General features: G+C 41.5%; 1 protein-coding gene across 1 annotated transcript; it reads right to left on the bottom strand.

The window, feature by feature from the left end:
• Nucleotides 1-1,657: 1,657 nt before the first annotated feature.
• On the bottom strand, nt 1,658-10,113 carry LOC130692853 (terminal nucleotidyltransferase 5C-like). The gene is made up of 3 exons (XM_057515934.2): nt 9,876-10,113; nt 9,452-9,593; nt 1,658-4,376 (listed from the first exon to the last, which is right to left on the bottom strand). Exons 2-3 carry the CDS (start codon nt 9,479-9,481, stop codon nt 2,550-2,552), a joined length of 1,857 nt encoding a protein of 618 aa, XP_057371917.1. The 5' UTR covers nt 9,482-9,593; nt 9,876-10,113; the 3' UTR covers nt 1,658-2,549.
• Nucleotides 10,114-14,398: the final 4,285 nt, after the last annotated feature.

Consider the following 14,398-nt stretch of genomic DNA (forward strand, 5'->3'; position numbering starts at 1 on the left):
GGGGGAGGGTAAACAGCCGTTTTGTAATTAGCAGGACAATTATTCAGAGGACAAAAAAGAAAAAAGAAAAAAACTAAATGGAGGAGACATCGAGGGCAAAAAGAAAAAAGGATAACGTTGTATAATATATCACATTGATTTCACCACAATAGCCGAAAAAATTTTGGGGGGCAGGGGGATGGTAGTGTTGAGGGAGGCAGAGTAATAATGCAAATTTTTTTGTTTGTTTTTGTTTTTATTTAAACCAAAATTGGCGTGTGTGTGTCGGCGCTGTGTGTGTGTGTCTAATGGAATCGATTCAAAACTCGCAAAGATCCGAACCTTCTTTTTTTTTTTCTTCCAAAAACAACAACAAAAAAAAAAAAGCTTCGTTCACGTCAGGTGCTTTTCTACTTGGCATCAAGAGATCGGCTCCAGAATTTTTTGTTTAAAGGAGATTTGACATTTAAAAAAAAAAAATTGGGGGGGAGGTTTCAATCTTTTCTCTGTTCAATGTCAGGTAAATTGGTTTTTTTTTTTTTTTTTTAGATCAGGTGAGCCAGCTCTTTAAACATGTACAATCAAATTACATCGAAATAGGAAAGAAAATTCCTTTTAAACTCTCAAATGTGTTAATGAGTTCTACCCCGAGAAAGAACAAAAAAAAAAAATTCTTTTCCTTTTTTTTCCCGAAAATTGCGTTGGTTTTTTTTTTGTGTGTGTGTGTGTATGTGGTTGGGCGTATCACAGACGAGCAAAGGCTACAATTTCCAAAAGAAATTTTTCGTTTTCTCTTTTTTCTTTTGTCGCAGTTTCTTTTTTTTTTTTCTTTCCTGATAAAGTTTAAAGAAATAAATTGTCCAACAGAGAGTCGCAATATCTTTTTCGAGAAGATGGACGTCGAAATTGCAAAAAAAAATTAGTGTGGTAGGGCAGAAAAAAAAAGAAATATTTTTGGCCAATTAATCACTTGACGTGAACGCATTTTTCTTACGGGGGGATTACACATTTTCTTTTGTTGCTCTCTTTTTTTTTTCTTCAGGCGATTCGGATCTTGTCGGCCTTTCATTGTTATGCGAAACATGTTACGAGAAGTATTTCCTTTAAATGTTATAATAATCACATTTTTTTTTCACACGGAGAAAGTAGATGAGGGAGACAATGAAAATAAACACAAAAGACGGTAACTAATTAATTTCCTATATATATATATATGTACCTATTCCCTCCGGAAGAGAAACAGAAAAAAAAAGTGTGTGCGGCATTTTCCCTTTTTTTTTTTTTCTTCTTTTTTTTTCGAGTGTGCATTAGAAACATTTTTTTTTTCTTGTTATTTTCCGAAATCTTTGATTTTATGTCCCAGCTGACGCCGCTGTGGAGCGGACGGAGGTAGGGTCAGCGTGAATTGGAGGCCTTCTTGCACATTACAGGTTTTCAACTTTGATTTACACAAGTTGAAAACCTTGAAAAATAACACATAAAAAAAAAAGGTACGAAGGACGAATTGGAGGGGGGGAAAGAGAACGGTTGTCGGATGGTGCTACCAAGAGAAACATATAAACATTGGGAAACACATCCTGACATTCAAACGACCCTACGCCTTTTAAACATGGGAAAACCCCCCCTCTCCCAACCTTTAAAAAAAAAAAAAATTTTTTGTGTTGTTGATGGAATCACATTTTCGAAGGGCAGGATTTTCCACTCGCCTATTCAAAGGGAAAGGTCAGTCTTTTATATGTAGAGATCGCTCCCTCCTCCGCAGGTGAAGGGGAGAGTGTTCCAGAAGTGGGTCACCTTGCACGGATACAAAAGAGAGGATGCTGAAGGGGAAAGGGAAAGTAGTTGGACCTAACACAAAAGAGATGCTACCTAGACGACCTCGTCGAAAAATGGTAAACATTAAAAAAAAAAGAAGGGGACGAGCTGAAAAAAAAAAAAACTAATTTTAAAGTGAGCCAGACATATAAAGAAGAGAGAAAGGAAGAAGAAGAAAAAAACCTTGGCATACACATACACTTAACGTACACACACACACGCACAGCAACAGTAGGGTTGTTTTCTTTTTTTTTCCTTTTTTTTTTAGGGGGAAGATGATTTTTTTTTTTAAAGAAATGGTGGTGGTGATTAAATGTATGATGCTGCCACTCGCTACGTTTTTTATCTACACAGAACAAAATATAGAATTCTAGCTAAAGAGATGGGAAGGTCGAATTTTTTTTTTCTTTTTTAATACGAGTTTGGTTCATTTTCTTCTGAAAGGGATCAAGAAGAACGCCACGACGATAGTTTTGTCGGCGTAGGGGAGAGAGAGAGAGAGAGAGAAAAAAAAAGGAACATAAATCCACTTGCGTGTAAACACACACCAGGCGTCACGACGTGTGAAGTGTTGAATTTCCAGACACGCGACGATGGAAGACAGAGAGGAACCCTTCTCTCTCTGTGCTCGTCAGTTCAGACGGAATGAAAAAAAAAAAAAAAAAAGAAAAAACCTCTAGGACGGGGCAGTTTTTGTTGTTTGGTGTAGGATATCCTCCTCCCCCCTATCCTCTTGTTTGGTTGGTTTCTCATTTTTAGGAGCAAGCCATCCAGGCGCAGGAGCAAGCGCAAGGAGGTGAGCACGGATAGCAGGGAGTGGCCGTTGTGACGCTAGGCGGCGATGGTGTCGTCACGGCTGCTGTCGTACTGCCACTAGCCGTGCTCGTAGTGCTAGTAGCCGGAGGAGGAGTACTGGTGGTAGCTGGCGGAGGCAGTGATGTCTGCGGAGGAGGAGCAGCGGCAGGAGCGTAAAAGTATCCACCCGTGCTCGAATACACAACGGTCGGCTGGCAGCCGGAAATGCGCACCTCGTAGACGGGCGCGTGATCATAACTGGCCGGATGATTGGCAGTGTGTTGGTGCTGCTGCTGCTGTTGTTGTTGTTGCATTTGCCGCTGATGATGCTGTTGCTGTTGCTGCTGCTGATCAGCGTAATAAGCTTGATAGGCGAGCTCTTGAATCAACGACAGCGTCTGTCGTCGTTCGTGGCCCATCAGACAGACGGTAGACTCGTCAACGACGCTGTAGAGGATCATGAGGTAATCGTACTTGAGTGCCTCGTCAGCTCCGACAAAATGATTCCACAGGTAGTTGTCGAGCTTGAGCCGCTGCTGGCCGACGTCTGGAAAGTCGATAAAGAACCTGGAGCACATGTAGCGCTCGAACGTCTTGATCTGGTCGGGATCGGCTGGGCGGTAGTCCTTGACGAGCAAGTTGCAATACTTGAGCAGACCGCCGCCGCGAATCTCTTCCGGATTGCGGGTGGCGATCATCTTGTGATGGAGGTGGTAGTGGGCCTGACGGAAGTCGCCGTAAACAGACTCGGCCACGACCGTCGGGTAAAACGACTCGCTGATGGGCATCGTAGAGGCGCAGTCGTAGAAGAGCACCAGCGAGTCGAGAATGATCTGAAACGAGTCGACGGAAAATTCAAACTGGCGACGCATCGTGTGGACGAATTTCAGCTCCACGTTCTTGCCGCGGTGGTTCGTGCCCAGCGAGATCAGCGACCAGCGATCGCCCTCCGTCACCTTCACCATCTTGGAGACGTAAGCCTCTTTGAGAGAGCAGGAGAGCATGCGCGTGCGAGACACTCCGGCCGGCAGAAAGTCGAGGAGCGAGTCGAGCACGGCCGTTTTGATGCGGTCGTACGTGCGGGCAGAAGACAAGTCGACGCCAAAGATGAGATCCAAATCGTTGTACGCTTGCGGCTGGCACCGATCCAGCGCCAAGACGTGAGAGGCAGCTCCGCCGTTGAGCCGCATGTCCTTGACCGGAACGCCGTCCGCTTCCAGTTTGGCCCGGACCAACGTTACCAGGTCGCGCAGGCGCAGCTCCAGAGTCGGGAAGTTGCCCCGGCCGTGGATCAGCACCGTTTCGTTCATCACGTCGTGAAGTCTCGACACCTGCTCGTAGCTCAAAACGGCGAAGCGCTGCTGTTGCTGCTGTTGTTGCTGCTGCTGCTGGGCCGTAGCGGCCGCCACAGCCAGAGGTAAAGATTCCGTACTGCCGCCGGTGACGCTACTCCGGCTAGACAGCGAACCGCCAGAAACCGAAGCCGTAGAGACCAAACTGACATCTTCGAGATCACCATCGCCGCCCAAATCGTAGCCGCTGTCGCTGTCGCTGCTGTGCTCCGACAGCGACTCCACTTCCGTCTCGGCTTCGGCCAACGACAATTTGGCTGAAGTCAGATCCGTCAATTCGTCCACCACCTGATCGCTGCTGTTGCCGTTGACCACGTCAGAGAGTCGCAACATCTTCAGAGCGTCCATTGTAGCCATGGCTGTCACGTCAATGCCACCGATTTTCAATTCTTCCAAACGTTTCAGGGCCGTGCCACTCAATTCCAACGTTCCAGACTATAATTTAAAATAAATAAATAATTTGAAATTAAATCATTGCAATACGCTGGAAGCAAGTGTTACGACTAAAAACATTTCTATTCATTTTCTTCCTCCTTTCTCTTTTTTTTTTTTCGTGTTTCCTACCGACGCGTATCGATCCAAACTGGATAAAAACTGTAAGCCTCTTAATACGGTTATCGACTATCCGGAAAAGTACGACACATAAAGAAAATAAAGAGAAAAAACCGGCATGGCCACAACTCAATTGAAGCGCATCGCAAACAGAAAAGAACGAAAAGTTCTAGAAATAATAAAAAAAAAAAGGCCGACAAAAAAAAAAAAAATAAATAATTCTAACGGGGCGGTGCTTATCCTGAGCCAGACCTGATAAGAGTTGGTGCCCCCTAAGGCTATCAGATTGTTGTTATTGTCGAGTAGCTTTGCCATCACACACGTACACAACGACCAATTGGGGGAAAACCAGTTTTACATGTTTGCTTTTATTATTTAAAATATTTCATTTAAGACACATGGACCGAACGATCCTTCACCATGAAAAAACCTGAAACTCAAAGCGTTTTGATTGACCAAGTCGGCTTGACATTGACTTTGCGAAACGACGCCATTGGTCATCTTTGTGGCCGCGCATGCCCATCTCCGCCCTTGTGTGCATTGCATCCCGAACGCAAAAGACGCATAACCATCCGAAACAGAGTTCGCACACGAGACATTTAGAAAGGATGACCTTGTTTTCAAACATCCACTCTCACTCTCTAACCGAAAGGACTACGTAAATAAAAAAAAAACGCTTTCGCTCTCGACCTGAATAATACAACATTGCCAAATATGATGCAAAAGAGGAAGACTTACCGAAATTGGCAACAAAAATAGTTGGGAATGACAGGACAACGAGCTCGACACTACTAACACTTCACTTTTTTTTGTTTCCTTTTCTTTTTTAAGGATTCGAAGAAGTCGCGAAGATCCTTTTTCCACCGAGTATTGACCGACAAACAAAAAAAAAATGCGTGAATCTTTTTTTTCGCGAAACGTGTGCCAGATAAATTTTGCGAAAAAAAGAAAAGTCAACCAACGGTTTTCTTTTTTGTTTTTTAATTAACGACAACGAAGATAACAAGGACAAAAAAAAATGGTTTGGTTGGCTTCCCCTATCCCTTCTCTCAACACTTGGTGGGAATACGCACACACCGGAGAGTTAGGCGACTGGCGAGCGACTGACGATTGAAGCGGACGGCTATCTAGACCCAACCCGTACCAGAACGATAGACCCGCCCACTCACCCCCCGGGCAATAAAGAGGGAGACACGTCCAGGCATGAGTTTACATGCGAAGGTGCGGGGTGGTGCTGAGAGGGGGGACAACATGGCTGTTTTGCTAAGCTGCCACCAGAGCGCGCAGAATACTATTATCTCCACCGTATCTTACGAATGAAAAAAATAAATAAAAGACTTTACTGTACACGTAATCAAAGCCCCCCCCTTCGAAATTTTCAACTTAACATTATTTAAAGGTAAGACAGTATCCACGTTGATAGGCATATGTTATTCAATGATGTGAAAAACAAAAACAAAAAAGGGAATCGAACGTCCTTGCCTTGTTTTCATCCATGTGAGGACAATTTTCATTTGGCCGCGATTCGTTCGACTGCATACCGGAGTTGCCCCGATATTATTTACTTTAGTAACGTATTGCTCGGGTACGTAGCGAATCTCGTTATAACTTTTTGAATGCAAGCCCAGTGACTTTGACCTAATTTTGTTTTTTTTAAAGAGGAGGTGGGATTTCGGTAGTCATTTGCAACGGACAAAAGAGCCAAAAAAAACAAAATTCTTTTAATGTCTTAACATCTTCACAAACTCACGACTGCTTGTTTCAAATGGATTGGTAGCCTACTTGGAATCGTTCATCACAACCTTGGAAACAAAGAGGACCACGCCTCATGTTTTCAGTCAAACAAGATTGGTACACTTCGACCAGTAAAATTTAAAAAACAAAATGTCCAACTTCAAAAAAAAAATCCATGTGCCCTAAGGGCCCGTGTTTTAAACGAGAAAAAAAAAGGACCTTCAACCACTTTCCCTTTTCTTACTAACCTTCCCCCCCCCCCCCACTCACTCCCCTGGCCGGTTGGAACTAATCGGAAAAGCCAATCCACTGTTGCGTTCTACTCTAGTTTGATTGATTCCAAGAGCGCATTTTAAATGTCGCGAAACAAATCACTATTGAGAAACCTCCCGTGTGCTATTATAAAATTTCGCCCTTTTTCTAAACAAACCCTGGTGAAATCTTCGGACAAGCGCAAACATTTCGTTGCCATGCCAAAATAAACGCAAGTGACATTACAACCAAAATCGACAATCACAAATGATATAAAGAGCACGACTCCACCCTAAAATGTCCTTGGCAAAGTCAAAAACGGGATTTCAAAAAGAAAAGAAAAAAATTTAATTATCACACACGACCTATCCCCTCCCTGAGGCAATTTTGATTTAATCCACACACACACGGAGACAAGACGCATACAGCAAAAATGGCAGTACTCGAAAACGGTTTCGATATCCACTTGGAAACAAAATCGTGCCTCACACACACACATGCATTCGACCTTCGTACCCACGCAACCCGCGTGTGTGTTGTCAACCAAAACAATAAAAAAAAAACGGACAAACACAAGTACCACCCTTCGGAAAAAAGAATAACACAAGAGGGACTTTTTGTTTCCTATGTATAACTTTGTTTTAATTATAGTAATATGAGGAAATCTGATCCAGTGAGGGTAGAATAAGAAAATTATCCCATACAGCCACAATATCCTCTGATAATTACTACAATCATTATAAACGTTGGTCTAAAAAAAAAAAAAAGATAGAAGTACCGAAAATAAAGATGGCGACGGGGGAAAACCCCCGGTAGATGGAACAAGTTTTGTATCCTTTTGTTCGGCGAAAAAAAAAAAATAATAATATTGTTCGCATTATTGTAAAGCTTCCGTGGCCATCACATTATGCAAATTTTTTTTGACAAAGCATATACAGTTTGGTACTGCGAAGTACGAAGCCCTATCTCACGCGTGATTTTCGAACCAGGAGATTTGAAACATTCTTGCTAGAAACCTTTGACGAAGACGGGACGGAGAGATGGCGCGTGAGGCCTACTTCACGTGGCCATTTTCTTAAGAAACAAAATTAAACAATCCTGGACAACGTGTGCGAATTTAAATGGGGGAGGGAGATAGGCAAAAACGGACACCTGGTCAAAGCACGTGCTTTTCAATATAAGGAAATTTAAAGCAATTTGAGATGAACTGCATTTCGAGTTGCTAAGGCAACTCGAAACACACAGACATAAGGGAACCCGTTTAAAAGAAAAAATCGAACCGCTCCCGGGTTGTTTCAGATTCGTGACCGACTCGTGTTCGACCTTTTTTTTTTTTCGTTACCATCTTCACAGTTTTTGAGAGCCCATCTACTCAACATGAAAACTCTACATGGAGGGAACGTGAGGCAGCATGTTTCGCTCATCTACGGAGCGTTGAACTCGAAAATGTTTTTTTCCCAAAAAAATAAACAAAGAGCCTCACAGCTGATTGTTAACCATGAAAACTGCAAAACAAGGTGTCACAATTCGGTTTTTGATTACTCCTACTTTGACAAGCAACAAGACAAGTTGATGAGATCTGCCAGAAATGAACGAAAATTTTCCTTCCATCGTGCAAAACAAAAACTTTGACCTCATTTTTTTTTTTTTTGTTCTATTGCAGAGTCTTCGTCTGTTCGCATTTTGTTCTTCTTCACGACTACTACCTACTACTACTACTATTTCAGTAGTGGTCTCTTCTTCAGCTGATCACGTGACCGGCCGGCCTTGAACCGTGTTTATCCCTCCTCCCGCAAGAGTTCGGGAACCATCCAGCATCTTAACACACAGACACACACCGTTACTCCCAAACAACCCCTCCGGTCAATAAACATTAGAACGAACAAACACCCCAGACTTTTTCTATGTCTCGTATTCAACAAATAATAATAATACTAAAAAAAAAAAGGCTAGTAGCTTTGCCTGCAAACTCTTCCGCACCGGAACGCTTAGTTTTTCTTCTACATCTCCCGTTAGATTTTTTTTTTTAATTTTAAAACCAAATGGCCGACGTGACCGATGTCCTACTTTTATTTTTGCCGCTTTATCCAAGAATAAAAAGGAAGCTAGTTTGAACAAGATTCGAACAGACTATAGAAAAATGGCGCGCGTCTAGATGGTATGGGGATATGCCCACAGGCGTTATAGGGCCATTGACTGAGGAATGAAGCAAAGTCAATTTCGCGTGTGCTAATAAACGGCACGGCCATTGTGTGATATAAGAGTGCAATGCGGCGAAAATATCAAACTACATTTGGAAACAAAGAAAAAAAAATGGTCGTCCCCTGCTTTTTACGTCATCCGCCCACGCATCAACCCCCCCTCTCTTTCATACGATACACCGTATCGATCCAAACTGTGGGTAGTAGAACACGAAGCTTCTGGAACGTTCATCATCATTATACATCCCGAAAAGGTCACATCAACGTGCAGCTCTGCAGAAAAAAAAATGAATAAAGAGCAAACATGTTTCGCCTCCATTTAAGGCGAACACACACAAAAAAAAAACAAAAGACGGTGTTTTGTGAATTGAAAAAAAAAATCACGAGGCCACACTGGCACACCACCCTTAAATGGGTACAGCGGTGGCGCCCCCTAACAGGGGTGCTGGCCAAATGGCATGAAAAAGGGACAAGAATGCGAGAAACCAGAATAACCCTACGACGTCACAGTTGGTAACGGGCCAGCAGAAAATATAGACTGCACGGTGAATACACGTGCAATATTTTATGAATCCATCGGTGAAAAAAACTGTAGTCTGCCGGAACGATATCTCGAAAAAATAAAAAGAACCTGACCCCAAAAACTTGAATCGGATAGGGTCAAAAGGCCATTTTTCCAGAGGATTCCAAAAATGAAACTTATTTTTAGATTTTTCTTTTTACACATAATCGTAAAAAAGAAAGGCTTAAATTATTTTTTGTTTGCATTACCTGCATGAGAGGAAAAATCGGCCGATCCATGTTTACGTGTGTGTCGTACAAAGAGAAGAGAAATGGCGAACAAATCCCGGCTGACTGACTTGATGAAGTCACACTTTAGTCACAAGATTCACCAACGAAAATCAATAATTCACTGGAAAATCAGCAAGAAAAACAAAATAATTAAATGGTGTCTTTCTTTTTTCTACCCTTCACGCAATAGTAACATGTTTTAATTATCGAATAATCAAAAATTGAAAGGGGTGGAAAGCATGGCCTCATGGCCACGCTTACCGGGGGTATTTTTCACACACTGCTCCCCCACGACAAAGTCGTTACGCACATGATTCAACACACACACTTACACAAGACACGTACACACAGCAAAGAAAGAAATGTGTAATAATACCCGAAAAAAAAAATAATGTTCACTTACCGATAGAGTTACACACACGTTCTTTGGCACAAGACACTGACACAATGGCTGGTTTCCACCGTACATACACTTTTCAAGGAGATACGTCTGTGCGGGATCTCCGTGTGTGTGCGTTTTGCTCTTTTTGTCTTGTTAACGCGGTGTGTGCGTGAGTGTGTGTGTGTGCTTAGACGAAACCCGTGGAACAACTCGCACACTTGTGGCGCGTTTCATCAACCAGAGAACTCCGGCCTAAACAGAATCGAGACTAGCTCGTCTTTTCCCTCGAGCCTCCCCTTTTCCGGTCTGGGGACCGCTGCTACGCTTCTGCCCTCTGCCAAAAATCTGAAACCAATCCGCGGATTTTACCGTCTGGTTTTTTTCGTATTTGTTCTTTTTTTTCTTCTTCTTCTTTTTTGCTTTTAAATAGATTTTATTGCTCTCACTGTGTGTGTATTTCTTTTCTTTTTGTCCAACATATCTTACCACTCCTTTCAGCACGAACATGCGTACGCCTCTTTCCTATGGCCACAAAAAAACTTGTTGGCGTCTGCTAGACGCCATCTTGTCCCCGCAGTTTGAAAATCTCGTGTGTAATTGTTTATTGTTCACGTCAAGTTCCGCCTTGTTTTTGTCCTATCTAACATAATCATCTTGCAAATCCATCTGTGACGTCTCGAATCGAATGAAAAAGAAAAAACCTTCAATCAAGATTGTTCGAGAAAAGGCGACATCATCAGCTGATCGAGTATGGAAACAAAGGTCAGTTTTCGATCGATTGTCGCACAGCATCAAACCAGTAAATGTTGATAAAATTAAATAAAATGGAAAGGAAAGGGGGGAACAGGATGTAAAGAGTATATCTTGTGGACAAACTGATCGAACGTATCGTAAAGGTAAAAGTTCTACATTGCGGTGTAGATTGTAAATGCGTAAAAAACGTGGCTTAGAAGGTACGCTGTGCTGACATGATTTATGGATGAAGGTGAAGTAAAACACGTACAACTTGTACAAGGCAACGGCCTCAAAATTCAACCGTTATACACATAGAGGAAAAACTATATTAATAAATTATTAAAGCAGCTACTGCATAATTCATGGGATGAAACGAATTTTTTGTTTAAATGTTGGTCTAGTCGTTGTATTAAAATCTTTCTATGTGTCCCCCACACACTATCGGGAATTTCCAATTGGATTGATTTCGTTTAAAAATGGGCGAAAGTTTGCAACGTATGATGGCGTTATGTAAAGCATGAAAATTTAAGTGTTTCCGGGAAGGCTATAATTTTACACTCGAAAGGGAATTTGCTTCCAATGGTAGGATTAGCAATTGAATAATTTGATCCATTAAACAAAAACAAAGAGCTCAAACGTGGTCTTCGTATTTCAATGCACGATTGATGAACGAATTGCCAAAACTTTGTTTTGCTGGCTTATTGATTATCTTAGTTGCCTTTTTTTTTTGTTGCCCTATTGCCAGTCGGTTGAGAAAATCAAGTCTACGGGAACAAATCGATCGAGTGACGCGCCCCACTTTTTTCTTTTTCGATTGGGACGTACTTCTCACTTCCTACGCAGTTGCCCATTGACGTCACGGCGTCGTGAATGGCTCTCGTAGATACTGCTAGATGTACTGCAATTTGGATTTTCCTTTTTAAAGCGGAGGGAATAAAAACCTGTTTTTTTTTTTTATGTTGCGTCCTCATTGTGTGCCGACGTTAAACGTAAAAATCTAAAATCTGATTACAGAAATCGACAACATCGTTGTACATATACGCTGGCACTGCAAACCGATAATCAACAATCGTAAGCCCGTGAGTTCAGCACAATATTGCACACAAACAGGGAGGGGTTACGCATAGCAGACAAAAAATGAGTCCGGATATCGAAACCTCATTTAAAATTCATTGATTCGAAAAAGAGGCAAAAAAAAAAAAAAAATGAATGATATATAATTTTTTTTTTTTTTTTTTTGCAAGACTGCTGACTGGGACGTTTGATAGGAAATGAAAAGTAAATGGTTTTGACTGAGGTAATCGATTGAAAAAAAAAACCCTGGTTACGTCACGACATCCGTAGAATGTATCCGTCACCTTGTGAAGTTACAAAGAACTGATGGATAGCGTATCCCATCGGACCGTTATAGATACACGTATACACATAACGTGCTTTTATTATCCAATTCTAGCTACGTTTCTTTCTTTTTTTTTTAATGCTACCTGTTGGAAATCTGTAACGTGTGACTTTATTTTCTAAGAAGAAAAAAACATTTGGACGTGCACGCACTAGATCCAATTGATTGATGTAACGATTCAACTTCACGTATTTTTTTTTTGTGCTTGTGTTACTAGCCATTCATGAAAGTTATACGAGAATCGTCATTCATTTCACTGGCTTTAGAATGAAATTATTTGGGCGTACTTCCCGGCAGTTGGGAAATCAAATTTAAAAAAAAAAAAATCTTTTCGATGAGGAGGGGGAAGCCGTAAGACTGTTATTGCATAGGGATACGTAGGATGTTTTTTTTTTTTCTGGAACTAGCTGTGTGGTATGCACAGGTGTTATTCGACGCCTATTATTTTGACGAGTCGACTGAGCACGAACGCGATAAAAAAAAAACAGCGGGTTGCAGGTGCATTTGCACCTAAGCTACTAGTCGTCATTTGCATTGATGCTTTTGCACTTGTTCAAATGCGGAAAAAAAAGGTAAACAAAAAAAATTGAGAAAAAACTTGCTACCCGTTTCACGGATATGCTTCCCGCTGCGGTGTTCCGCCACTTGTTTGTTATTTTCAAATAGGAAAAAATGCGAATATGATAACATCTCTATGTATGTCTCTTTTTTTTTTTTTACTGGGACGTTCAACTCCTACCGTCTATGGGGGCTTCCGGATTCAAATTTATTTGTTTCCGTTCAAGTTCACAATTATTAAGTGATATTTGAATAACAGAACATGTTCATTTTTCATTGGCTGTACCGCGTGTATTATAAAAAGCGGTTTTGCACACACATCTGTGTGTGCAAGATTGGCGACCTTACATTTGTTGTTACATTTCTGCGTCGCAGTTATTTGACGTCACGTACAAACGTCTGGTGTTGCAGCTCCCGGCAAATCAATATTTCCCCCCCAACAGACCCCTGGAGCAGAACCACCCCCCTTCGTGAGTGCATCTACGTGTGCGTTGTGACGTCTTTCCGTAAGGCTGAACACTTGTCAAAAAAACGTTCCCCCTTTTTTTTATTTACATTGGATTATACATGCTGGACTGTCTTTATACATGTCCATATAATGTGATAAGCATTGAATGTGAACTCCATAACTACCCTTTCATTTTTACGTCCTCGTTTGCGAACATCTCATTTTGATACTTGCGCAAGATCTCTATCAAAGTTGCCATGTTCTAGAAAACACCCGCATTTACGCATCCCTCTAAGTTTGAACATAAAATAAAGGAAAATACAATTTTTTTTTATTATTATTAAATGGGAAGCTTAAAAAAAAAAGCGAAATCACGATTTCGTGAATCCCCGTGTAGTTGGCGGTAGTAGAAGATTATCATTGGCGGTGAATCGTCACGCTCTCGAAAGCGTTCCGCCATCCGGAATGACAAAAAAATGTCCTTTCGGCAACTAAAAAAGACGCTGCTGCCAACTAGTGAACGTTTTTTACTTAACCAATTGTCGTTGTATGGTAATATTTAAATATGGTATTCGATTGAACAACACGTTGTCAATTGAAACGCATTTTTCGCAATTTTGAAATTCGAGTAGTCACACGCTGATTATCTGATAGAAATTAGTTATTTTTTTAAAGGGGCGATATACTTCTCTACACAAGTACTTTTTGCAATTGGAAGATAGTGTTTCCCCCCCCCCCCTTCGTGAAGGTCGTGAAAAGAAACAGGGATATCTATAACACACATATGCAACAAAAAACAAAATAAAAACGTCCTTCAATGTCTACTGCACGCGAAAATGTTGCGTACATTTTCAGGCTTCGGCTTCGAGATATTATTATTCACCATTTTTTTTTTGTCACGGTGTGTGTGTAACACGCAGACTTGTAGAGGGTGCTGTGACGTGTGCACAAGAGAGAGAGTTGGCAGATCATTGAATGAACGAGAGAAAAGAAAGACAGTTCCGGCATTTCGAATAAATATTGTATATACACAATAGTTTCGATTTTTTTGCTGCTGCCCCTTTTTTTCTTTCCTCCCGTAACAAAGAGGGAAGTGAACGATGACAGGGTAACCGAGTCAGACCGGCGAATGCACGAAAGAAAAAGAGCGAAAGTGACTCTCTACTTTTTCCCCCTTTCAAAAAAAAAAAAAAAGCCATTGGGAAGTAAGTCACATGAACCAAGTCTGTCGATGATAGGCTCTTTCGCATTTCCTTATTTAGTTCAGTTGCCTAAAGTGAAAATCTGTTTCCCCCTTTTTTCTTTTGCAAGCGTTCAAGCTCGTTGTTTGAAAAGTATTATTTCAAATCGTAATTTGTTTGTTCCCTCCCCCGTTCGAGAAAGATTTGATTGAATCATCATGTG

The sequence above is a fragment of the Daphnia carinata genome, chromosome 3 (genome assembly GCF_022539665.2).
Source record: "Daphnia carinata strain CSIRO-1 chromosome 3, CSIRO_AGI_Dcar_HiC_V3, whole genome shotgun sequence".
Classification (NCBI taxonomy): domain Eukaryota; kingdom Metazoa; phylum Arthropoda; class Branchiopoda; order Diplostraca; family Daphniidae; genus Daphnia; species Daphnia carinata.